At 46.4% G+C, this 24,402-nt stretch overlaps 1 protein-coding gene across 1 annotated transcript in view; it reads left to right on the top strand.

Annotated features, from left to right (window-relative positions):
- LOC311229130 (uncharacterized protein) overlaps positions 1-24,402 on the top strand; it is a 121,654-nt gene that overhangs the window by 31,042 nt on the left and 66,210 nt on the right. Inside the window, exons 10-12 of the mRNA XM_084315153.1 lie at positions 15,379-15,651; positions 17,084-17,356; positions 23,063-23,365. Of these exons, the coding sequence (XP_084171279.1) occupies positions 15,379-15,651; positions 17,084-17,356; positions 23,063-23,365 (849 nt within the window). The remainder of the gene's footprint in view (positions 1-15,378; positions 15,652-17,083; positions 17,357-23,062; positions 23,366-24,402) is intronic.

The following is a 24,402-nucleotide window of genomic DNA, read 5'->3' as shown; positions in this document are numbered from 1 at the left end:
TTCCAGAACATGGGCCCTACTCGCTCTCAACTCTGACCCTCCGCTCAAGAGGAAGAAATCGTGGAACGGAATCCTGGTGAAGGGGTCAGAGTAGGGTCTCCTCCCTGGTCTTATGCCCACTATCTCAGACCAACTGGCGGGCAACTTAAGCTCTTCATTCGTCATCATTCTACCGTCTTCTGCATATAGCTGAGATCGCTGGCCGTCGTCTATTCCGTCCCATTTTCCTCTCTGGAGCGATATCCTCTTCAACCAGGTTGCTCCTAGGGTCTGAGACAGTGTAACTTCCGATGATGTAATCGTAGTCGCTGGCGGGCCCTGGTCAGGCACTATTGGTGAAACCAGGCTTGGTGATGATGACACGAGTGTCGCTCTCCTAGGAACGTGGGGGTCACGATCCAAAATACCCAGTACGCTATCTAAATGACCCCCATGCAGCATGAGTTCGTCCTGTAGGATGGCATATTCCGTAGCAGCCATTCTCCTTCAGTTGCTGTTGTGTCTATGTGTCTCTGACTGGTGTGCAAGAGAGAGAGAGCACTGATCCTTTATAATCATTTTAGAAGAGGCGCCGTCATAGTTGAAGGCCACAGTCGTTTTTTTTTTTTTTTTTTTTTTTTTACATAATTTACGGCCCTCCCCGTCCGGGGGAAGAGACCCATATGACGTAGTAGATTTATTGCAATAATGACCCCTATTATCAAAATGCAGGGGAGAGCCCTACGCATAATTCCCAGAATGACCGTCCTGGCTGTCTGTATCATGGAGGCGGCAAAATTCCAAACATCTCCCACACCGTCTTTCACTGCCCCCCCAATGTCTTCAGCTGCACGCCCGATAATGGTACCCAGTACTATCGCAAATTGAGTTATGTCCCTCCGTTTGCTCCATTCGTCCACATGCGGCGCTCGATCCTGTGAACAGGATCCGTTTGTCATGTTGTTAGCATGTGAAAGGGGAAAAACACCATCCAGGTGGAATCCTCTTCCTGTCCATCCAAAATCTTGATTCAGCTTTCCTCCTGTTTCCAGATAAGCAGATATGGGTTTCCATGGGGATACAAAGTCAAACAGGGCCTTGCTACACCCCGTACAGGTGTTAAACAGATGTCGGTTGTTTCCCATTGTCTTAATAGCGTATGTACTGGAGGGACGAGATGGCGATTGCGGGGTCACGTGGCCGTGACTCTCCACACCCCCTCTGCCATCTTGGTACCTCGGTACCCTGGTAGCCGGCGGGAAGACTTGCATCTGTTGTTCCCGGCCGATGCACCCAGGTTGTTGTCGTCTTGGTCATCTTGGTCATCTTGGGGTCATCTTGGTCATCTTGGTCATCGTGGTCATCTTGGGGTCATCTTGGTCATCTTGGGGTCACCCCCTCTGACCTCTTGGATCTCTTCCATAGTTTGAGGTAGGTTGAATTGTCACTTCTCGGGCGACCCCACGGGTCCCCGAGAATTGTAGCAGCAGTCCTCTATTGAAGTGTGGTTGGCCTGGTCGTGTGACCCTGTCCGTAGGCCTCGCAGGACATCACAGATACGGTCCACAAAGAATTTCTTTTCTCTCTTTCAGGTCCATTCAGGGCTCTCGTCCACTGACTCCGGGGGACCTCCCCCCCCCGTCTAAGAATGCTCCTGGCCCGAAATAGGGCAGGTTCTGATCCTTCATAGAGCGTACAGCTCTCTCTGCCACCCCGTTCGTATTGGGCTGGTAGGGTACAGAGTATTGGGCCATTACACCCGCTTCCTCCAGTAGTTTCAGTCCTGCTCTCAGATACTGCTATTCGTCTCGATGGCACTGGTTCAGGTTTTGTCCCCCTTACCAGCGCACATTGTTCACAGGCCTTTCGGACTGTTGTTTCCGTCCATTTCCTTCTTGCACAGGGGGTCAACCCTGTGTTGTGCCTGTCTCGGTCCAGACTGGGTAGTTAGTTACTGTTATGTCTGGTGTTAGCTCCGGCTAGTTAGCCTGCTGTAGACTCAGCTCCTGCTGATAACACCAGCCTGTATGATTACGCTGGTTCCACTTCCGTCACAGTAGCAGGACTTATGCTCCTGCTAGCTTCTGGCTTGTTATCCTGCTAATAGCTTCTGTTAGCAATGGCTAGTTATCATGCTATAGACTCGTACAGTTTTTCTACTTAAGTTTTGACTAAGTAAGCATTATGTTACTTCACGGTCAAGTGACTTTAAAGCTCCCTCGGCCTTGGACTTTAAGGCTCCCTCGGCCTGCTAGTCGCAAGTAGTTTTCAGTTTTGACTCCAAGTAAGCATTATGTTACTTCAAGTTCAAGTGACTGTTTAAGGCTCCCTCGGCCTTTGACTTTAAGGCTCCCTCGGCCTTGGACTTTAAGGCTCCCTCGGCCTGCTAGTCGCAAGTCGTTTTCTACTTAAGTTTTGACTAAGTAAGCATTATGTTACTTCAAGTTCAAGTGACTGTTTAAGGCTCCCTCGGCCTTTGACTTTAAGGCTCCCTCGGCCTGCTAGTCGCAAGTAGTTTTCAGTTTTGACTCCAAGTAAGCATTATGTTACTTCAAGTTCAAGTGACTGTTTAAGCCTCCCTCGGCCTTTGACTTTAAGGCTCCCTCGGCCTTATCTCCGCTTGCTGCTCTGGGGTTAGTTTCTCCCCCATGTTTTCCCCTGGATCTTGACCGGGGGTTCTTATTTCTCTTTCCATCATTTGGGCCATTGAAGCCCCTTTGGTGAGCTAGCGTCTCCTTGTGCTAGCTTCTCTTGAGCTATTACTCAATATGTTGAGTAATCAGAACTGTGTTCAGTTTCAGAGGTATTTAGTTCCCCATCCTGTTCAGGCTCAGACTCAGTTTCACCTGAAGGTGTCATCTGTGGCCTCGGATTCTGATCCTTGATCTGAATGTCGCCATCCTCCTCTTCTGGGCCATAGAAAATGGAACAGTGCTCATAATTGATATTCTTGGCCTTTAGGAACTCGTCTAGAGAGTTGAAGATAGATAGATAGATAGATAGATAGATAGATAGATAGATAGATAGATAGATAGATAGATAGATAGATAGATAGATAGATAGATACTTTATTAATCCCCTTGGGGAAATTCAGGGTATCTCGCAGCTCACATAGCATACAGACATTTGACCATTCCCAAACAGTAGTTACACATTATGTCTGTATCATGAATTAAAATAAGTACATGATAAAATTCAATCAAATCATACCCATCAATATTAAAATTAAAATTAAAATAGGAGCGTGATTAGATAAAAGCAGGTGTATAAAAACAGGTGTAAAAACAGATGTAAAAACAGGTGTAAAAACAGGTGTAAAAACAGGTGTAACTATAATACGCTGTTGTACAGTCTGATGGCTGTGGGGACAAAGGACCTCCTGTGCCGCTCAGTCCGTGAGTGCAGGGAGATGAGCCGTCCGCTGCGACTGCTGCTCTGCCCCACCAGGGTGTGGTGGAGAGGGTGGTTGATATTGCCCATGATGGCCAGCAGCTTGCTCTGAGTGCGGCTCTCCACCACGGTCCCCAGTGGGTCCAGTCTCCTCCCTACCACTGAGCCAGCCTTCTTGACCAGCTTATCCAGCCGTCTGGTATCCCTGGCCGTGGTATTACCACCCCAACAGACAGCGGCGTAGAGGAGCACACTTGACACCACTGCCTGATAAAACATGTACAACATTTCCCCACACACATTAAAAGACCTGAGCCTCCTAAGGAAGAACAGCCTGCTCTGTCCTTTCTTGTAAAGTGCTTCCGCATTAGCAGCCCAGGCCAGCTTATCATCTAGGTGCACTCCTAAATATTTGTATGATTGCACCGTCTCAATGTTGTTTCCCCGTATGCTGACTGGTTGCAGAGGTGGTTTCGACCTGCGGAAGTCCAGTACCATCTCCTTGGTCTTTTTTGCGTTCAGAAGAAGGCCGTTCCGTTCGCTCCAGTCGCTGAAGGCTCCCACCTGGTCCCTGTACTCTCCCTCCTGTCCCTTCCTCACACACGCCACAATCGCTGTGTCGTCCGAATATTTTTGGACGTGGCAAGACTCAGAGTTGTAATTGAAGTCTGCCGTGTAGAGGGTGAACAAGAACGGAGCGAGAACAGTCCCCTGTGGGGCCCCAGTGCTGCTGACCACTGTCTCCGAGACACAGTTGCCCATTCTGACAAACTGTGGTCGATCTGTCAGGTAATCTGTGATCCAGGAAGTGAAGGAGGGATCCACCCCCATCTTCCTGAGCTTGTCTTTTAGTATGGGAGGTTGAATAGTATTAAAAGCGCTCGAAAAATCAAAAAACATAATCCTCACATAACTCCCCGGCTCATCCAGGTAGGAGTAGGCCCGATGTAGCATGTAGAGGACCGCGTCGTCCACCCCGATGCTCTCCCGATACCCAAACTGCAGGGGGTCAAGGGCGTGTTCAGTCTGTGGCCTCAGATGGTGTAGAAGCAGCCTCTCCAGTGTCTTCATGATGTGTGACGTGAGGGCCACCGGTCTGTAGTCGTTGAGCTCGGCCGGGCGCCCAGCTTTGGGTACCGGCACAAGACATGATGTTTTCCACAGGACCGGCACCCTCATGTCCCACAGGCTCATATTGAAGAGCTTCTGGAGCGGCTCAGCCAGTTGGTCTGCACAGAGCTTCAGCAGCCTCGAACACACGCCATCCGGGCCAGCCGCCTTTCCTGGATGCAGTTTCCTAAGTTCCGCCCTCACCTCATCTACTGTGAGGGACAAGGGGGGGGGGGCTGGGTGACACAGGGGGGGGGGCAGGTGACAGGGGGGGGGACTAGGTCACTGGGGGGGGCTAGGTGACAGGGGGTGGAGCCAGGGAGCGGAACTGCAGAGTTGTGGTTGCAGCAGTGAGGAGGAGATGGTGCAGGGGGAGGAGCTGCAGCTGGAGAGGTGGGAGAGGGTGTTGGTGTGGCCTGGTCAACAGGGGCAGAGCGAGCCCTGGCTGCCGTGTCAAACCGGTTGTAGAATTGAACGCCTCTATGTCAGTGGAGGGAGATACTCATTTTGAGGTGGAGCCTTGCGCCTCATAACGAGGAAAAATGACTACATCGTCTTCTTGGTTCTGTCCATTTCCAATATCCTGTGGCAGAACAGGGTCTCCATTTGTGGGTTCAAATGTCAGGTCCGACATGACCACACACATAACCATCCAGTCGTCATCACTCTCCTTATTTTGTGGTGATTCCTCCACCGTCAGTTCCCTGTGGTCTAGATCTATGGATTGTTCACGTTGAGAATCTTCATGATTCAACCCTTGCTCTTTAATTGACGCTTCCGTCTTGACCGCATTCTCACCCTGCATAAACAGTGTCTCAGGAGGCAGAGCGGTCGTCTGGCAATCGGAGGGTTTCTGGTTCGATTCCAGCTTGTCCCAGGTAGGGTGTCGAAATGTCCCTGAGCAAGACACATAACCTTTAACTGCTCCAGTTTTGCAGGTTGGCACCCTGCATGGCTGTCTCCACTGTCTGTGGTGTTTAAGCTCTGCCTTCGTCTTGAAGGTCTTCCCACACTGGCCACAGCAGTAAGGTTTCTCTCCTGTGTGTACCACGTGGTGTCGTTTAAGGTGAGCCTTCATCTTGAAGCTCTTTCCACACTGGTCACAGCAGTAAGGTTTCTCTCCTGTGTGTACCACGTGGTGTAGTGTAAGGTTACGCTTCGTCTTGAAGCTCTTCCCACACTGGTCACAGCAGTAAGGTTTCTCTTCTGTGTGTACCGTGTGGTGTTGTTTAAGTTCTGCCTTCGTCTTGAAGGTCTTCCCACACTGGTTACAGCAGTAAGGTTTCTCTTCTGTGTGTATTACGTGGTGTCGCTCAAGATCTGCCTTTCTCTTGAAGCTAATGTCACACTGGTCACAGCAGTAAGGTCTCTCTCCTGTGTGTACCACGTGGTGACTTTTAAGATTCCCCTCCGTTTTGAAGGTCTTTTCACATTGGTCACAGCAGTAAGGTTTCTCTTCTGTGTGTATTATGTGGTGTCGTTTAAGGTGAGCCTTCGTCTTAAAGCTCCTTCCACACTGGTTACAGCAGTAAGGTTTCTCTCCTGTGCCAATTACTGCCTGCTGTACAGCCAGCAGCTCTGGGTATTGTGATTTGCTTGGTTCTGTGAATTCCTCACTTTCCGCAAGCGTCTCAGGGGACTCTGGGTGTGTTCCCCGTTCTCCTGGGTAGTCTAACCCCCTGCTGGGTGTATAAGCTCCCAATCCATCATCCGAGGGTAATTCATCGTCCTCTGTGATGTGGGGATGATTGTGAGACATCGTGTTGTTACTGGCTCGTTAGTATAGTCAAGTTAGACCGCGCTCACAAGTACTGTGTTTATACAGTATGCCCCCCGCCCCCCCCCCCCCCCCCCCCAACCACCTCCAATGTAAATTACCCAGTATGGTTGTCAATATCCCAATGTACCCAACCCCCCCCACCCAACCTCCAATGTACAGTTTCTACGTCAAATGTATATACTCCCTTTTCTTGACTCCTTCTGTATCACAAACAGTACTGTATTTGCAAATCTGGTATGTCATAAATGTATAGATGTAGCAGTACTGACTATCTGTATGTCATGTATGTCATATATGTCTATATGAATTGAAAATGGGGGACCCTGATGGAAACAAGACAAACGTCTTTCTCAGGTCTGCATCCCCTTAACAATTGTATGTATTGAGCCGTACTGTATTGTACCCATTCTGCAATCTGTTAAATAAAGTTTTCATTCATTCATTCATTCATTCACTCACACTGGGTGCTGTAATCCCATAAAGTTCAGTATAACAAAGCAGGATAGCCGGACCAGCACTCTCAGGTTCAATGTTTTTTTAATTGGCAGCCTGAATCAGACATGTTTCGGACTAATGTCCTTCTTCAGTGGTATGGCTAGCACTGGAAATGAATTCAAGGTGATGATTAAATACACCTGGCAGGTAAATGACACGGCAGGAAATGACATCACAACGCAGGTGTGCCTATGCAATATGACTAAATGAATGACCTATCAAAATAGAGTACAATCATAATTTATACATATGTATAGATATATCTATATCTATCATCAATAAATATTTATAAACAATACAATACAAAACGAAACAAAATTACCAGAAACTTGATAACATCTAACATGCCCTTTCATTTATAGGGCTAATTGAGCCACTTTACTTGAATTGAATTAAATAATTTCAAATTATCCATAGGGCATCTAGTTTGGCAACAAACAACATCTTAAATCAGACCAGAAATAACAATGTGGGAGTAAGGAGGTTAAAGGAAACAGGTTAAGACGTTCTCTTCATTCATACCTTTAGGTTCGATACAATTAAACAGGTGGATATAATAACATTCACGTTGCAGCAGCAGTTTGTGTCTGTCTCCACCTCGCGCTGGCCTGAGTACTAGCTCTAGTCCCATATATTTGAGGTCGTTGACGGTATGCTTACACTTAGAGAAATGCCGAGCTACCGATGACTTGACATCAAAATTCCTCACAGCACATTTGTGTTCACTTATTCTTGATTTAAAGGCTCTCGTTGTTTTGCCCACATAGGAAAAATTACAAGGACATTTTAGCAAATACACCAGATTGGACGAATTACACGTTATCCGTCCTTTGACTCGGATATTTTTCCCCGTTTTTGGATGTGCGAAAAATTTATCTTTAATCATACCCTGGCACTGAACACAGGATTGGCAGGGAAAATTTCCGTCTGGGATGTTGGACATAAAATGAGAAGGTTTCTTTAAGGGCAAATCAGTTTTGACTAGGAGGTTAGATAAATTTGCTTGTCTCTTGTAAAAATAGTTAGGCGAATGCTGAAACGCTGTCCCTATGAGGGGGTCGGACTGCAGAATATGCCAATGTTTATTGACAATAGTCCGCGTGTCTCTCGTAATAGGGCTGTAAGTAGACACGAAAGATACTTTGTCAGGTTTATCTTCTTTCTTTCTGGGGGTAAACAACGTGGCCCTGTCGATATGCTTGGTTTTATTAAAGGCTTTTAGTGTCAAATCAGCACTATATCCTCTCTCGTGGAAACTGCCACGGAGTACCTTTGCTTGTGCAATAAATGTATCGTCAGTATCACATATTCTCTTATAGCGAAGTATTTGGCTATAAGGAAGACTGTTCTTCAAGGCTGGGGTGTGATAACTAGAATAATGTAAGAACGAGTTACGATCCGTCTCCTTTTTAAAAACCTCTGTGTGTAATGAGATGCCATCTGGGGCTTTCTTGATCAAAACATCGAGGAAGGGTAAATTATACATATCAAACTTTAATGTAAACTTTATCGTTCTTCTACAGGAGTTCAGGTACTCAAGGAAGGCAAAAAGTTCGGATGATGAACCAGACCAAATAAAAAACAGATTGTCAATATAGCGCATATACGATTTGACACATTTCTCAAACGGGTTATTATTAAAGATATGCTCCACTTCATATTTGGACATATAAAGATTGGCTAGGTTCACAGCGGCTGGAGAGCCCATGCTGAGGCCTCTGTTTTGTAAATAGTATTTATCTTGGAATCTAAAATAGTTTCTAGTTAGAACTAGATCCGTTAAACTAACCAGCGCTTCTGTAGGGGGGAGTAATACTTCCCTCGAGCTTAAATAAAAACTCAGCGCGTCCAGCGCATCTGCATGTGGAATGCTGGGGTAAAGGCTGACTACATCTATGGTAACTAGTAAGTCTGTAGGACTAATGTTGCAGGACGAGAGCCTGTTCAAAAAAGTAGTAGTATCCTTCAAGTAACCACGCTGAGAAGAGGCCAAATCCTTAATATGCGCATCAATGAACTGAGAGATTTTTTCTGTGGCAGAGCCAATACCGGAAACAATAGGTCTACCAGGAGGGTTAATCATATCCTTATGGATTTTAGGTAAAGTGTAAATAATAGGAGTAACCGGGTACTCTACGAACATAAACTTGAATTCATTTTCTGTAATTGCCTCAGACAATCTCAGGCTTTTAAGGACCGTTTTGATTTCCGTAGAAAATCTGAACACAGGGTCGGAATTTAGAAGGGTATATACCTCAATCTCATTCAATTGTCTGTTTATCTCAGATATATACGAGCTCTTGTTTTGGAGCACGATACCAGACCCCTTGTCAGCTTTTCTAAAAATTAAATCTTCCTTCTTCATGAGCTCCTTCAGTGCTGCAGACTCCGATTCAAGTAAATTTGGATAAAGATGGGCTTTGTGACTGGTCTCACATAACTTAAGGACATCATTTTGTACTAATCTGCAGAAAGTTTCAACCGAGGGAGGATTGAGATGGGGAGTAAACAGACTACGGGGTTTAAATACTTTTCTTTTAAAGGTGTCTGGCTCTATCTCAGGCCTAGCATCAGCATCATCATCACTTATCAACACATTTTCATTAGCGTATTGAGTTCTCTTATCAAACCCTCTGGCATAAAATGCTTTCAACTTAATATTTCTAAAAAACTTAAATAGTTCTACCTTAGTAGTAAATGCATCCACCTTGCGGGCTGGTACAAAAGATAAACCTTTAGACAGGATATTATGATGTGGGTCGCTCAATAATACATCTGAAATGTTGACAATGTTAGATGTAATGCTCATCACCGGAACCGTGGATTTTTTCCTCTGGCCCCGCCTCGTCTTCCTATGGGTTCTCTCTCCGGTCGGGGCGGGAGCGGAGCGTCCTGCTCGCCTCGAAAAACAGACTGGCTCCGGAGCGGGTATCTGCCTGGCTGAGAGGGCGCCTCGTCGGAGCTCACCGCTGTGGAGGAGGAGTCGGTATGTCGTTGCCTGTCTCTGGGCTGCCAAGTCGGCCTGCGGTTCCTGGAAGGTGGATTGTGGAGCCATGGATACACCATATGTGTTGCGTAGTCTTGAACATCTCTTCTCCTCTTGGCTCTCTTGTGCAGTTCGATGTCCTGTTTATACTTATCAAGTTTCTGGTTTACTGACACGAGCAGTTCGGTCAGTTGGTCAGGGGTTAGAATAGTTTTAATTTCTTCCTCTAACAAGGCAAGATCCTCTCTGACTTTGGCTAATTTAGAGCCTTCATTATCTATGATTAAAAGCAGTAGATCCATGGAACACTTATCCAGGATCGAACACCACTTTTCACAGAACTCAGGTGAATCTCTTCCCAGCGTGGGTTCGTAACTCGTTCTTACATTATTCTAGTTATCACACCCCAGCCTTGAAGAACAGTCTTCCTTATAGCCAAATACTTCGCTATAAGAGAATATGTGATACTGACGATACATTTATTGCACAAGCAAAGGTACTCCGTGGCAGTTTCCACGAGAGAGGATATAGTGCTGATTTGACACTAAAAGCCTTTAATAAAACCAAGCATATCGACAGGGCCACGTTGTTTACCCCCAGAAAGAAAGAAGATAAACCTGACAAAGTATCTTTCGTGTCTACTTACAGCCCTATTACGAGAGACACGCGGACTATTGTCAATAAACATTGGCATATTCTGCAGTCCGACCCCCTCATAGGGACAGCGTTTCAGCATTCGCCTAACTATTTTTACAAGAGACAAGCAAATTTATCTAACCTCCTAGTCAAAACTGATTTGCCCTTAAAGAAACCTTCTCATTTTATGTCCAACATCCCAGACGGAAATTTTCCCTGCCAATCCTGTGTTCAGTGCCAGGGTATGATTAAAGATAAATTTTTCGCACATCCAAAAACGGGGAAAAATATCCGAGTCAAAGGACGGATAACGTGTAATTCGTCCAATCTGGTGTATTTGCTAAAATGTCCTTGTAATTTTTCCTATGTGGGCAAAACAACGAGAGCCTTTAAATCAAGAATAAGTGAACACAAATGTGCTGTGAGGAATTTTGATGTCAAGTCATCGGTAGCTCGGCATTTCTCTAAGTGTAAGCATACCGTCAACGACCTCAAATATATGGGACTAGAGCTAGTACTCAGGCCAGCGCGAGGTGGAGACAGACACAAACTGCTGCTGCAACGTGAATGTTATTATATCCACCTGTTTAATTGTATCGAACCTAAAGGTATGAATGAAGAGAACGTCTTAACCTGTTTCCTTTAACCTCCTTACTCCCACATTGTTATTTCTGGTCTGATTTAAGATGTTGTTTGTTGCCAAACTAGATGCCCTATGGATAATTTGAAATTATTTAATTCAATTCAAGTAAAGTGGCTCAATTAGCCCTATAAATGAAAGGGCATGTTAGATGTTATCAAGTTTCTGGTAATTTTGTTTCGTTTTGTATTGTATTGTTTATAAATATTTATTGATGATAGATATAGATATATCTATACATATGTATAAATTATGATTGTACTCTATTTTGATAGGTCATTCATTTAGTCATATTGCATAGGCACACCTGCGTTGTGATGTCATTTCCTGCCGTGTCATTTACCTGCCAGGTGTATTTAATCATCACCTTGAATTCATTTCCAGTGCTAGCCATACCACTGAAGAAGGACATTAGTCCGAAACATGTCTGATTCAGGCTGCCAATTAAAAAAACATTGAACCTGAGAGTGCTGGTCCGGCTATCCTGCTTTGTTATACTGGCTCGTTAGCCAATGGTGAGCCAGTTAGCTTCCGTCTGGCTAGGGCCAGTTCATGGGTGTTAGCACTGGCTCGTTAGCCGATGGTGAGCTAGTTAGCTTCCGTCTGGCTAGGGCCAGTTCATGGGTGTTAGTACTGGCTCGTTAGCCGATGGTGAGCTAGTCAGCTTCCGTCTGGCTAGGGCCAGCTCATGGGTGTTAGTACTGGCTCGTTAGCCGATGGTGAGCTAGTTAGCTTCCGTCTGGCTAGGGCCAGTTCATGGGTGTTAGTACTGGCTCGTTAGCCGATGGTGAGCTAGTTAGCTTCCGTCTGGCTGGGGCCAGTTCATGGGTGTTAGCAATGGCTCGTTAGCCGATGGTGAGCTAGTTAGCTTCCGTCTGGCTAGGGCCAGTTCATGGGTGTTAGCACTGGCTCGTTAGCCGATGGTGAGCTAGTTAGCTTCCGTCTGGCTAGGGCCAGTTCATGGGTGTTAGTACTGGCTCGTTAGCCGATGGTGAGCTAGTTAGCTTCCGTCTGGCTAGGGCCAGTTCATGGGTGTTAGTACTGGCTCGTTAGCCGATGGTGAGCTAGTCAGCTTCCGTCTGGCTAGGGCCAGTTCATGGGTGTTAGTACTGGCTCGTTAGCCGATGGTGAGCTAGTCAGCTTCTGTCTGGCTAGGGCCAGCTCATGGGTGTTAGTACTGGCTCGTTAGCCGATGGTGAGCTAGTTAGCTCTCGTCTGGCTAGGGCCAGTTCACTTCCTGTGGGCAAAGCACGAAATTATGTTGCACTTGTAACTCCCCCCAGAGCCTTCCAGTGAAGCGTGATTTTTTTTTTCTTCGTGAGTGAACTTTCACTGCAATCACAAAAATATACTTTAAGTGTGATTCTTTCTTTGAGTAGAACCTTCTACGTTTTTGACTGTAAGTAAACATTACGTTACTTTTTAGTCGTGAGTAAACCTTTACTGCAATCACAAAAATATACTTTAAGTGTGATTCTTTCTTTGAGTAGAACCTTCTACGTTTTTGACTGTAAGTAAACATTACGTTACTTTTTAGTCGTGAGTAAACCTTTACTGCAATCACAAAAATATACTTTAAGTGTGATTCTTTCTTTGAGTAGAACCTTCTACGTTTTTGACTGTAAGTAAACATTCCGTTACTTTTTAGTCGTGAGTAAACCTTTACTGCAATCACAAAAATATACTTTAAGTGTGATTCTTTCTTTGAGTAGAACCTTCTACGTTTTTGACTGTAAGTAAACATTACGTTACTTTTTAGTCGTGAGTAAACCTTTACTGCAATCACAAAAATATACTTTAAGTGTGATTCTTTCTTTGAGTAGAACCTTCTACGTTTTTGACTGTAAGTAAACATTACGTTACTTTTTAGTCGTGAGTAAACCTTTACTGCAATCACAAAAATATACTTTAAGTGTGATTCTTTCTTTGAGTAGAACCTTCTACGTTTTTGACTGTAAGTAAACATTACGTTACTTTTTAGTCGTGAGTAAACCTTTACTGCAATCACAAAAATATACTTTAAGTGTGATTCTTTCTTTGAGTAGAACCTTCTACTTTAGGTTTTGTCAAATCTGTAATTTAATTTTACTCCAGAGGCTTTTGACAGTAGTCCTGTTTTCTTCGGCCGTTTAGCACCTATTCAGTTAGTATAAATGCCAACGCTAGGGACGCCATGATAAGTGCTCGCGCAAGCCTCGGTCAGATTGATAACCCAATAACTCATTGGTCCGCATCTCAACATCAAGCAGCGTCCTGCGATGTCTGTGATATCCAGGACTCAATGCGTCCACAAACTGCAGGGGTTAAACCCGACCGACCTGAGCCTACACACGCACCACTCCGTCCTCCCCAGTCATCGGTCGAGTGATTGGAGTTGCGGAGTATTTTTATTTTATTTGCACTGAGAAGGACTTTTCCTATTCAGATGATGTCCATTTCCCTTATCCGGTTACACGTATTATCACTGTATGGCTTTACTTGATAATCACATTTATACAGAACCCACCTTTAGTCTATATACATATATATATTTCTCTCCTTAGGTCTCCGTCTGGATAAAGCCACACTTCTAAAGTTTTTACATCATAAATCAGGAACATTACGGGACCGCGTGGTTGTCGGCTGGTTAAAGGGTCACTTCTAAAGTCTTTACATCATAAATCAGAAAGCAATGGGTAAAGTTACAATGCAAAAAACATTTCCATGCTTACCCGTCGTCTTTCAGTTTTTAGAAGAATGGAAGCAAAAAGGTGTGTTCCAAAAGAAGGTTGTTTTATTTTTTTAAAGTATAAGATTACATTAAAGGCACAGTTTCATGTTTATAAGTACACAGGTTTCTGCTCACAATATATCAGAATTCAGTCATCTCCACAAAATCTCTCAAAAATCTGCCTCTCGAAGGAGCAACAGTCATTTTTATATTGATCCTGTATCATATTCCGATTGGTCTAAAAACAGTGATGTCACAGGGATGTCATTTCACTAGCAAACCAAAGTACAATACGTAGTAAGGATGGACTCCCCTCCTCCTTTCACTTGCGTTACCTTTAGTTACCTAGTTTTTTAAGTATGAGAAAGTCCCTCCATTTTTCAGAACAAACAAAGGGTTAGCCTGTTAACCATGCGGTACCAGGCAGTACCGGGCGAGGCCATCCATGAGATTTCTTATCAAGACTCCTTAGAGTTTATAGCAGAGAATCTTCAGAGATGCCCTCCTCCAGAAAACAGTTTACACAATATATAGTATTATTCTCTACTGACAGTTAATTTTAAGCATGACATTATGAAACATATAATTAATGCAGCAGAAATGTATACACCTCTTACTCCAACATTTCTGACTGTAAACATTTAACATTTAATTGTTATATAGTTTTAAGATTCTCTCTATCGTTTCAAGACTCTGTATAAGTTTATAACACAGGTGGCGCTTGTTGATTTGTGGCACACATAACGTGTGTCTCCTCTACTCTAAAACTTCACAACCTCCACCTTTATCTCCCTGGGGCCCCCTCGCTTGCCATGTTATCAGCAAAAAGCAGGCGGGCCAGTAAGTAACAGGTAGTAACAGATGCAGGCAGGCTAGGCCCTCTGTGCGCTTATGGCCTGCTCTCAGAGGCAGAGGCCTCCCCCCCCTATTTCTGTTATCCCCTGCACAAACAGAACAGGCAATTCATTCTTTAAGCTGAAGAGGTTAGACTCACACAATCACTGTCTTCCAACCAGAGTTTAGTTTTAAAGTGTATAAAGAATATACAGGTCATATACATCGCTCCAGTCCTATATAATAAACATATGTTTAAACCTTTTACATCCCATAATTGACAGACAGAACAGGATGTCATTTAACCAGTGTCATTGTTTGGCTGTGACACTTTACAGTACATTCCTATAGATGGAAATTACCATAGATGTAAATTACCATAGATGTAAATTACCATAGATGTAAATTACCATATATGTACATTATGATAAATACTCTCTCTCCATCCCCCTCTCTCTCCATCCCTCTCTCTCTCTCTCACTCTCTCTCCATCCCTCTCTCTCTCTCCCCCCTCTCTCTCTCTCTCTCTCTCTCTCTCTCTCTCTCTCTCTCTCTCTCTCTCTCTCTCTCTCTCTCTCTCTCTCTCTCTCTCTCTCTCTCTCTCTCTCTCTCTCTCTCTCTCTCTCTCTCTCTCTCTCCCCCCTCTCTCTCCATCCCTCTATCTCTTTCTCACTCTCTCTCCATCCCTCTCTCTCTCTCTCCCCCCCCCCCTCTCTCTCTCTCTCTCTCTCTCTCTCTCTCTCTCTCTCTCTCTCTCTCTCTCTCTCTCTCTCTCTCTCTCTCTCTCTCTCTCTCTCTCTCTCTCTCTCTCTCTCTAGCTCCCTGTGCACCTGTGGACGTGAACGTGATGGGGAACCTGGCGGTCAGTCAGTGCATTACAGGCTCAGCTCTGGTCAGCTGGAGCAGGTCCACAGGAGTCACATCCTACAGCGTCCAGGCGACCAGTGACGGTGGAGACACCTCCTCCTGCAGCGACACCGACACGTCCTGTTCCCTTAGCAACCTGGTCTGTGGACAGAATTACACTGTGATCGTCATAGCGATGAATAGCGGATGTCGCGGGCCCGCCAGTGTCCTCCCGTTCATCACAGGTGAGGGCAGCCTACTGCTCCCCACTGAGACACACTCCGTCTTTATACCTGGGTCACTGTACATATTAATACTGCAACTCTTTACATACATCCCATTAGCACTAGGGGTGTAACGATGCGACCTCACAATGATTCGATTCGATTACCATTATTCAGGCAACGATTCAATGCATCATGAAATCTCTTCATTTGACCACGATTCGATTTGATTAATTTTTTATACATTTTCTATTAATTTTCTATCAGTTACTTCCCCAAAAAATTTTGAATACACAAATGTGGCTGGGGGAACTGATTCACTCAGCATGAATGGACTATAGGTCAATAAAAACAATACACAAAAAAAAACATGTGCACTGCACGCATCATGCCAGCTAGCAAGGTAGCTAGCTACACGGCACGGCCCACTGATACCACGATAGCTAACTAACGTTACCGTTACAAGCTCAAAAACCTTATAACTACTACTGTTGTGTCCATAAGTTCCCTGGCAGAATACTTTGTTTGTGAGGACAAAAGTATACAAAGAGGAGAGAACCATTTTAAATCGGGTCATGTGGAGGAGTTTCGGGAATGGCTAGCAAGCTAGCTAGCTACTAACGTTATATAAAAAACAATAACGTTATAAACTATACACAATATGTACAACGAAACAATGATTTATATGAGTATTTACAGTGATTTGATATGCAGCGAAATAACGTTATACGATTTAAATTATAAATACAAATATTTTTTTCAAAAAATGGTGGTTGGTGAAACAGATACTAGCAACAGATTCAGGGTCAGTTATTTTCCCATTGTACGCTTATGGAATGTAAGGGAAATGTGATCCTAGGTCTGCGACTAAAGCCAGGAAGCTACGCGGAGCTAATGATGCTAATGATGGAGCATGGCCGTCGGTTGTGTGATAGTAAAGGGTTAACCTTCTGTCGTGTGGCAGTGAAAGGGTTAAAAAGCCCAATGTTAATGTTTTTATCGGGTTGAGTACTCACGTTAGCCAGTCTGGCTAGACTAGCCAGCACACTGTGGTCAACAGACCGATGTCTATAACCAGGTATAGTGGGACAACGGTTTGTAATTAAAACTGGGATATTATTAACTGTATGAGGTCCAAGTTCGAGATTTGGTAGATATATTATAAACCTATTATAAACCTCACCATTTTCTACAAGGCTATCCTGTACAGCTAATTACATTACCATAGATGTAAATTACCATATATGTACATTCCTATAGATGTAAATTACCATATATGTAAATTACCATATATGTACATTACCATATATGTACATTACGATAAATACTCTCTCTCCATCCCCCTCTCTCTCCATCCCTCTCTCTCTCTCTCTCTCTCTCTCTCTCTCTCTCTCTCTCTCTCTCTCTCTCTCTATCTCTCTCTCTCTCCATCCCTCTCTCTCTCTCTCTCTAGCTCCCTGTGCACCTATGTACGTGAACGTGATGGGGAACCTGACGGTCAGTCAGTGCATTACAGGCTCAGCTCTGGTCAGCTGGAGCAGGTCCACAGGAGTCACATCCTACAGCGTCCAGGCGACCAGTGACGGTGGAGACACCTCCTCCTGCAGCGACACCGACACGTCCTGTTCCCTTAGCAACCTGGTCTGTGGACAGAATTACACTGTGATCGTCATAGCGATGAATAGCGGATGTCGCGGGCCCGCCAGTGTCCTCCCGTTCATCACAGGTGAGGGCAGCCTACTGCTCCACACTGAGACACACTCCGTCTTTATACCTGGGTCACTGTACATATTAATACTGCAACTCTTTACATACATCCTGTTATGGTTTGTAACCGACCCCAATCGCACAACACAAGACAGGTATGAGAGTAAGCCAAGAACTGGGCATTTATTGAAACACACAGAAAACGGCACTGTCCCTTTAAGGGAGAACACAAATTACTGGATAACAAGAAATGGGAAAAAGGCACAGTGCCTTTAAGAGGCGAGCTGGCTAAGGGGAAGGCTAAGGGAACAGGACAGGGCAAGGGACAAGGGCAGGAACAGGGAGGACTAGGAGGACTGGACAGGAAAGACTAGGATGGACTGGACAGGGAGGACTAGGAGGACTAGAAGACTGGACAGGGAGGACTAGGAGGACTAGAGAGGGGAAACAGGGACAGAGGCCCGCGGAGGCGGGCTGGGGACAGGGAGGACTAGGAGGACTAGAGAAAACAGGGTAAGGCCTTGGAACAGGGCGAGGGCTGGAGCTGCTTACAGGGACAGAGAAAACAGACAAAGCCTGGGATACAGGCATTAGAAGAATGTTGCTGCTCTGCAGCTTCTCCCGGGAAGGTTCGTCTGAGGAATCTGACAGTGACGTCAGAGCCGCTCCAGGCACTGTGCGTAAAGAGAGCAGGATCAAACAGGGCGAGCGCGTCGCCACGGGGAACGGGTTGTCCAAGCGGAGGTCTGAGTGGTGCGCGACTGCTTGGAGTACGCACCGGTACGGAGGGCGCATCTGGCGCGGAGGTCTGAGTGGTGCGCGTCTGCTTGGAGTACGCGCCGGTACGGAGGGCGCATCTGGCGCGGAGGTCTGAATGCGCGTCTGGATGCGCGTCTGAAGTGAAGAGCGCGTCTGCTGCGCGGAGGTCTGGATGCGCGTCTGGATGCGCGTCTGGAGTGAAGAGCGCGTCTGCTGCGCGGAGGTCTGGATGCGCGTCTGGATGCGCGTCTGGAGTGAAGAGCGCGTCTGCTGCGCGGAGGTCTGAAGTGGAACACTGGAATACCTCCCGTAGAGAATTAGAGAGCGCAGTTCAGAGTTTCCCTCCAGGCAAACGGCGACAGGTGGCGAAGGCTTGAGCGCATCTGGCGCGGAGGTCTGGAGTGGAACATTGGAATGCCTCCCGTAGAGAATTAGAGAGCGCAGTACAAAATCTCCCTCCAGGCAAACGGCGACAGGTGGCCAAAGCTTGCACCTCGTCTCACGCCGGAGATAACGGCGACAGGATAAAACAGCATACAGACAGAAACAGAAAACTCCCGTAGGAGCCTAAAGACAGAGAACCTCCCGAAGGAGCTTGGTGATAGAGATATGATACGGAACGACCCGACAAGGCCAGAGGGGAAGAGCGAGGTACTTAAAGCCCACAGGGGTGCTAATTAGAATATACATCAGGTGCGGGAGGTAATTGATAATCGAACTAGAAGTGTGTGTTCGGCACCAGACCAATCAAACACATAATGACAGGTAGTCCAAGGGTGTGGCTGCTGAAGAGCAAACGAGAGCAAACGAACGCGAGGGTGGGGGCTAGTGAGGTGAGGAGACAGGGAATTAAAGGTCAAGGGAAAAGGCGAACCTCACAGTACTCCCCCTCCACGGGAGCCACCGGGCGACCCAAAAACACAGACAGAGGGGCAGGGGAAAAAAAAACAAGGCAACAAAACAAAAAGTACTGGGCCATGCTAGCAGGGGAAGCTACAACAAAAGTGGGGCTAGCAAGGAACAGGGTAGCTGAGGGGTAACCAGGGTAGCAGAGGGGCAACTAGAGGAGCTGAGGGGTAACCAGAGGAGCTGAGGGGTAACTAGAGGAGCTGAGGGGTAACTAAGAGGAGCACCGGGAAGGGGCTAGCAGAGGGAAGGTAGCTGCCAGGGCACAGATAGCCACAGGGCCTATGCTAGCTGTACTGCTACATTAACAAAGAGGCTGCGCTAGCTGCCGGAGCCAGGCTAGCAGACAGGGCCGGAACAGGGGCACTGGAGAGGGGAACAGGGAAAGGGCTAGCAGAGGGAAAGGGTAGCTGCCAGGGCACTGATAGCTACAGGGCCTATGCTAGCTGTACTGCTACATTAACATAGAGGCTGCGCTAGCTGCCGGAGCTAGGCTAGCATACAGGGCTGGAAACAGGGGCACTGGAGAGGGGAACAGGGAATGGGCTAGCAGAGGGAAAGGGTAGCTGCCAGGGCACTGATAGCTACAGGGCCTATGCTAGCTGTACTGCTACATTAACATAGAGGCTGCGCTAGCTGCCGGAGCTAGGCTGGCAGACAGGGCTGGACCAGCATGAGAGAACAAGCTAGCTGGAAGGACAGTCCTAGCTGTGGGGAACTGACCTTGCAAGCTGAAGGGGCAGTCCTAGCAGTGGGAGCAAACTGACCTTGCTAGCTGAAGGGGCAGTCCTAGCAGTGGGAAAACTGACCTTGCCAGCTGAAAGGGCAGTCCTAGCAGTGGGAGAACTGACCTTGCTAGCTGAAAGGGCAGTCCTAGCAGTGGGAAAACTGACCTTGCTAGCTGAAAGGGCAGTCCTAGCAGTGGGAGAAAACTACACAAAAAGTGGAGGCCATGCAGATAGTAGAGGCCTAACAAGCTGCAGGGGAGCTAACGAGGCTAACAGGGAAGCAAACAGGGGAGTCAACAGGCTAACAGGGGAGCTAACAGGGGAGACTAACAAGCTAAACAGGGGAGCTAACAGAGGAGACTAACAGGGGAACTAGAGGGAAACAAAAAAAAAGGCAAACTCAACATACACCGTCTGTGCTGGCTGGGGTCGTGACTGGTCGGGTCGTACTGTTATGGTTTGTAACCGACCCCAATCGCACAACACAAGACAGGTATGAGAGTAAGCCAAGAACTGGGCATTTATTGAAACACACAGAAAACAGCACTGTCCCTTTAAGGGAGAACACAAATTACTGGATAACAAGAAATGGGAAAAAGGCACAGTGCCTTTAAGAGGCGAGCTGGCTAAGGGGAAGGCTAAGGGAACAGGACAGGGCAAGGGACAAGGGCAGGAACAGGGAGGACTAGGAGGACTGGACAGGGAAGACTAGGATGGACTGGACAGGGAGGACTAGGAAGACTAGAAGACTGGACAGGGAGGACTAGGAGGACTAGAGAGGGGAAACAGGGACAGAGGCCCGCGGAGGAGGGCTGGGGACAGGGAGGACTAGGAGGACTAGAGAAAACAGGGTAAGGCCTTGGAACAGGGCGAGGGCTGGAGCTGCTTACAGGGACAGAGAAAACAGACAAAGCCTGGGATACAGGCATTAGAAGAATGTTGCTGCTCTGCAGCTTCTCCCGGGAAGGTTCGTCTGAGGAATCTGACAGTGACGTCAGAGCCGCTCCAGGCGCTGTGCGTAAAGAGAGCAGGATCAAACAGGGCGAGCGCGTCGCCACGGGGAACGGGTTGTCCAAGCGGAGGTCTGAGTGGTGCGCGACTGCTTGGAGTACGCGCCGGTACGGAGGGCGCATCTGGCGCGGAGGTCTGAGTGGTGCGCGTCTGCTTGGAGTACGCGCCGGTACGGAGGGCGCATCTGGCGCGGAGGTCTGAATGCGCGTCTGGATGCGCGTCTGAAGTGAAGAGCGCGTCTGCTGCGCGGAGGTCTGGATGCGCGTCTGGATGCGCGTCTGGAGTGAAGAGCGCGTCTGCTGCGCGGAGGTCTGGATGCCTGTCTGGATGCGCGTCTGGAGTGAAGAGCGCGTCTGCTGCGCGGAGGTCTGAAGTGGAACACTGGAATACCTCCCGTAGAGAATTAGAGAGGCAGTTCAGAGTTTCCCTCCAGGCAAACGGCGACAGGTGGCGAAGGCTTGAGCGCATCTGGCGCGGAGGTCTGGAGTGGAACATTGGAATGCCTCCCGTAGAGAATTAGAGAGCGCAGTACAAAATCTCCCTCCAGGCAAACGGCGACAGGTGGCCAAAGCTTGCACCTCGTCTCACGCCGGAGATAACGGCGACAGGATAAAACAGCATACAGACAGAAACAGAAAACTCCCGTAGGAGCCTAAAGACAGAGAACCTCCCGAAGGAGCTTGGTGATAGAGATATGATACGGAACGACCCGACAAGGCCAGAGGGGAAGAGCGAGGTACTTAAAGCCCACAGGGGTGCTAATTAGAATATACATCAGGTGCGGGAGGTAATTGATAATCGAACTAGAAGTGTGTGTTCGGCACCAGACCAATCAAACACATAATGACAGGTAGTCCAAGGGTGTGGCTGCTGAAGAGCAAACGAGAGCAAACGAACGCGAGGGTGGGGGCTAGTGAGGTGAGGAGACAGGGAATTAAAGGTCAAGGGAAAAGGCGAACCTCACACATCCCATGTGTGAGCACTAGGGGTGTAACGGTGCGACCTCACAACGATTCGATTCGATTACCATTATTCAGGCAATGATTCAATGCATCATGAAATCTCTTCATTTGACCACGATTCGATAAATTTTCTATACATTTTCTATACATTTTCTATCAGTTAATTCCCCAAAAAATGTTGAATACACAAATGTGGCTGGGGGAACTGATTCACTCAGCATGAATGGACTATAGGTCAATAAAAACAATACACAAAAAAAAAACATGTGCACTGCATGCATCATGCCGGCTAGCAAGCTAGCTAGCTACATGGCACGGCCCACTGATACCACGATAGCTAACTAACGTTACCGTTACAAGCTCAAAAACCTTATAACTACTACTGTCGTGTCCATAAGTTCCCTGGCAGAATACTTTGTTTGTGAGGACAAAAGTATACAGAGAGGAGAGAACCATTTTAAATCGGGGCATGTGGAGGAGTTTCGGGAATGGCTAGCAAGCTAGCTAGCTACTAACGTTATATAAAAAACAATAACGTTATAAGCTATACACAATATGTACAACGAAACAATGATTTATATGAGTATTTACAGTGATTTGATATGCAGCGAAATAACGTTATACGATTTAAATTATAAATACAAATATTCTTTTCAAAAAATGGTGGTTGGTGAAACAGATACTAGCAAAAGATTCAGGGTCAGTTATTTCCCCATTGTACGCTTATGGAATGTAAGGGAAATCTGATCCTAGGTCTGCGACTAAAACCAGGAGGCTACAGGGAGCTAATGATGCTAATGATGGAGCATCGCCATCGGTTGTGTGATAGTAGAGGGTTAACCTTCTGTCGTGTGGCAGTGAAAGGGTTAAAAAGCCCAATGTTAATGTTTTTATCGGGTTGAGTACTCACGTTAGCCGGTCTGGCTAGACTAGCCAGCACACTGTGGTCAACAGACCGATGTCTATAACCAGGTATAGTGGGACAACGGTTTGTAATTAAAACTGGGATATTATTGACTGTATGAGGTCCAAGTTCGAGATTTGGTAGATATATTATAAACCTATTATAAACCTCACCATTTGCTACAAGGCTATCCTGTACAGCTAATGACATTACCATAGATGTAAATGACCATATATGTACATTCCTATAGATGTAAATTACCATAGATGTAAATTACCATATATGTACATTACGATAAATACTCTCTCTCCATCCCCCTCTCTCTCCATCCCTCTCTCTCTTTCTCACTCTCTCTCCATCCCTCTCTCTCTCTCTCTCTCCCCCCGCCTCTCTCTCTCTCTCTCTCTCTCTCTCTCTCTCTCTCTCTCTCTCTCTCTCTCTCTCTCTCTCTCTAGCTCCCTGTGCACCTGTGAACGTGAGCGTGATGAGGAACCTGACTGTGGAAGTGAACGTGATGAGGAACCTGACGGTCAGTCAGTGCATTACAGGCTCAGCTCTGGTCAGCTGGAGCAGGTCCACAGGAGTCACATCCTACAGCGTCCAGGCGACCAGTGACGGTGGAGACACCTCCTCCTGCAGCGACACCGACACGTCCTGTTCCCTTAGCAACCTGGTCTGTGGACAGAATTACACTGTGATCGTCATAGCGATGAATAGCGGCTGTCGCGGGCCCGCCAGTGTCCTCCCGTTCATCACAGGTGAGGGCAGCCTACTGCTCCACACTGAGACACACTCCGTCTTTATACCTGGGTCACTGTACATATTAATACTGCAACTCTTTACATACATCCCATTAGCACTAGGGGTGTAACGATGCGACCTCACAACGATTCGATTCAATTACCATTATTCAGGCAACGATTCAATGCATCATGAAATCTCTTCATTTGACCACGATTCGATTCGATACATTTTTGATACATTTTCTATTAATTTTCTATCAGTTAATTCCCCAAACAATTTTGAATACACAAATGTGGCTGGGGGAACTGATTCACTCAGCATGAATGGACTATAGGTCAATAAAAACAATACACAAAAAAAAAACATGTGCACTGCACGCATCATCACGGCACGGCCCACTGATACCACGATAGCTAACTAACGTTACCGTTACAAGCTCAAAAACCTTATAACTACTACTGTCGTGTCCATAAGTTCCCTGGCAGAATACTTTGTTTGTGAGGACAAAAGTATACAAAGAGGAGAGAACCATTTTAAATCAGGGCATGTGGAGGAGTTTCGGGAATGGCTAGCAAGCTAGCTAGCTACTAACGTTATATAAAAAACAATAAGGTTATAAACTATACACAATATGTACAACGAAACAATGATTTATATTAGTATTTACAGTGATTTGATATGCAGCGAAATAACGTTATACGATTTAAATTATAAATACAAATATCTTTTTCTAAAAATGGTGGTTGGTGAAACAGATACTAGCAACAGATTCAGGGTCAGTTATTTTCCCATTGTACGCTTATGGAATGTAAGGGAAATGTGATCCTAGGTCCGCGACTAAAGCCAGGAGGCTACGCGGAGCTAATGATGCTAATGATGGAGCATCGCCGTCGGTTGTGTGATAGTAAAGGGTTGACCTTCTGTCATGTGGCAGTGAAAGGGTTAAAAGCCCAATGTTAATGTTTTTATCGGGTTGAGTACTCACGTTAGCCGGTCTGGCTAGACTAGCCAGCACACTGTGGTCAACAGACCGATGTCTATAACCAGGTAT

Source organism: Notolepis coatsorum, assembly GCF_963971535.1.
Source record: "Notolepis coatsorum genome assembly, chromosome: 5".
NCBI lineage: Eukaryota > Metazoa > Chordata > Actinopteri > Aulopiformes > Paralepididae > Notolepis > Notolepis coatsorum.
Note: the sequence above shows the minus strand (reverse complement) of the source record. Positions and strands in the feature narration are given on the sequence as shown.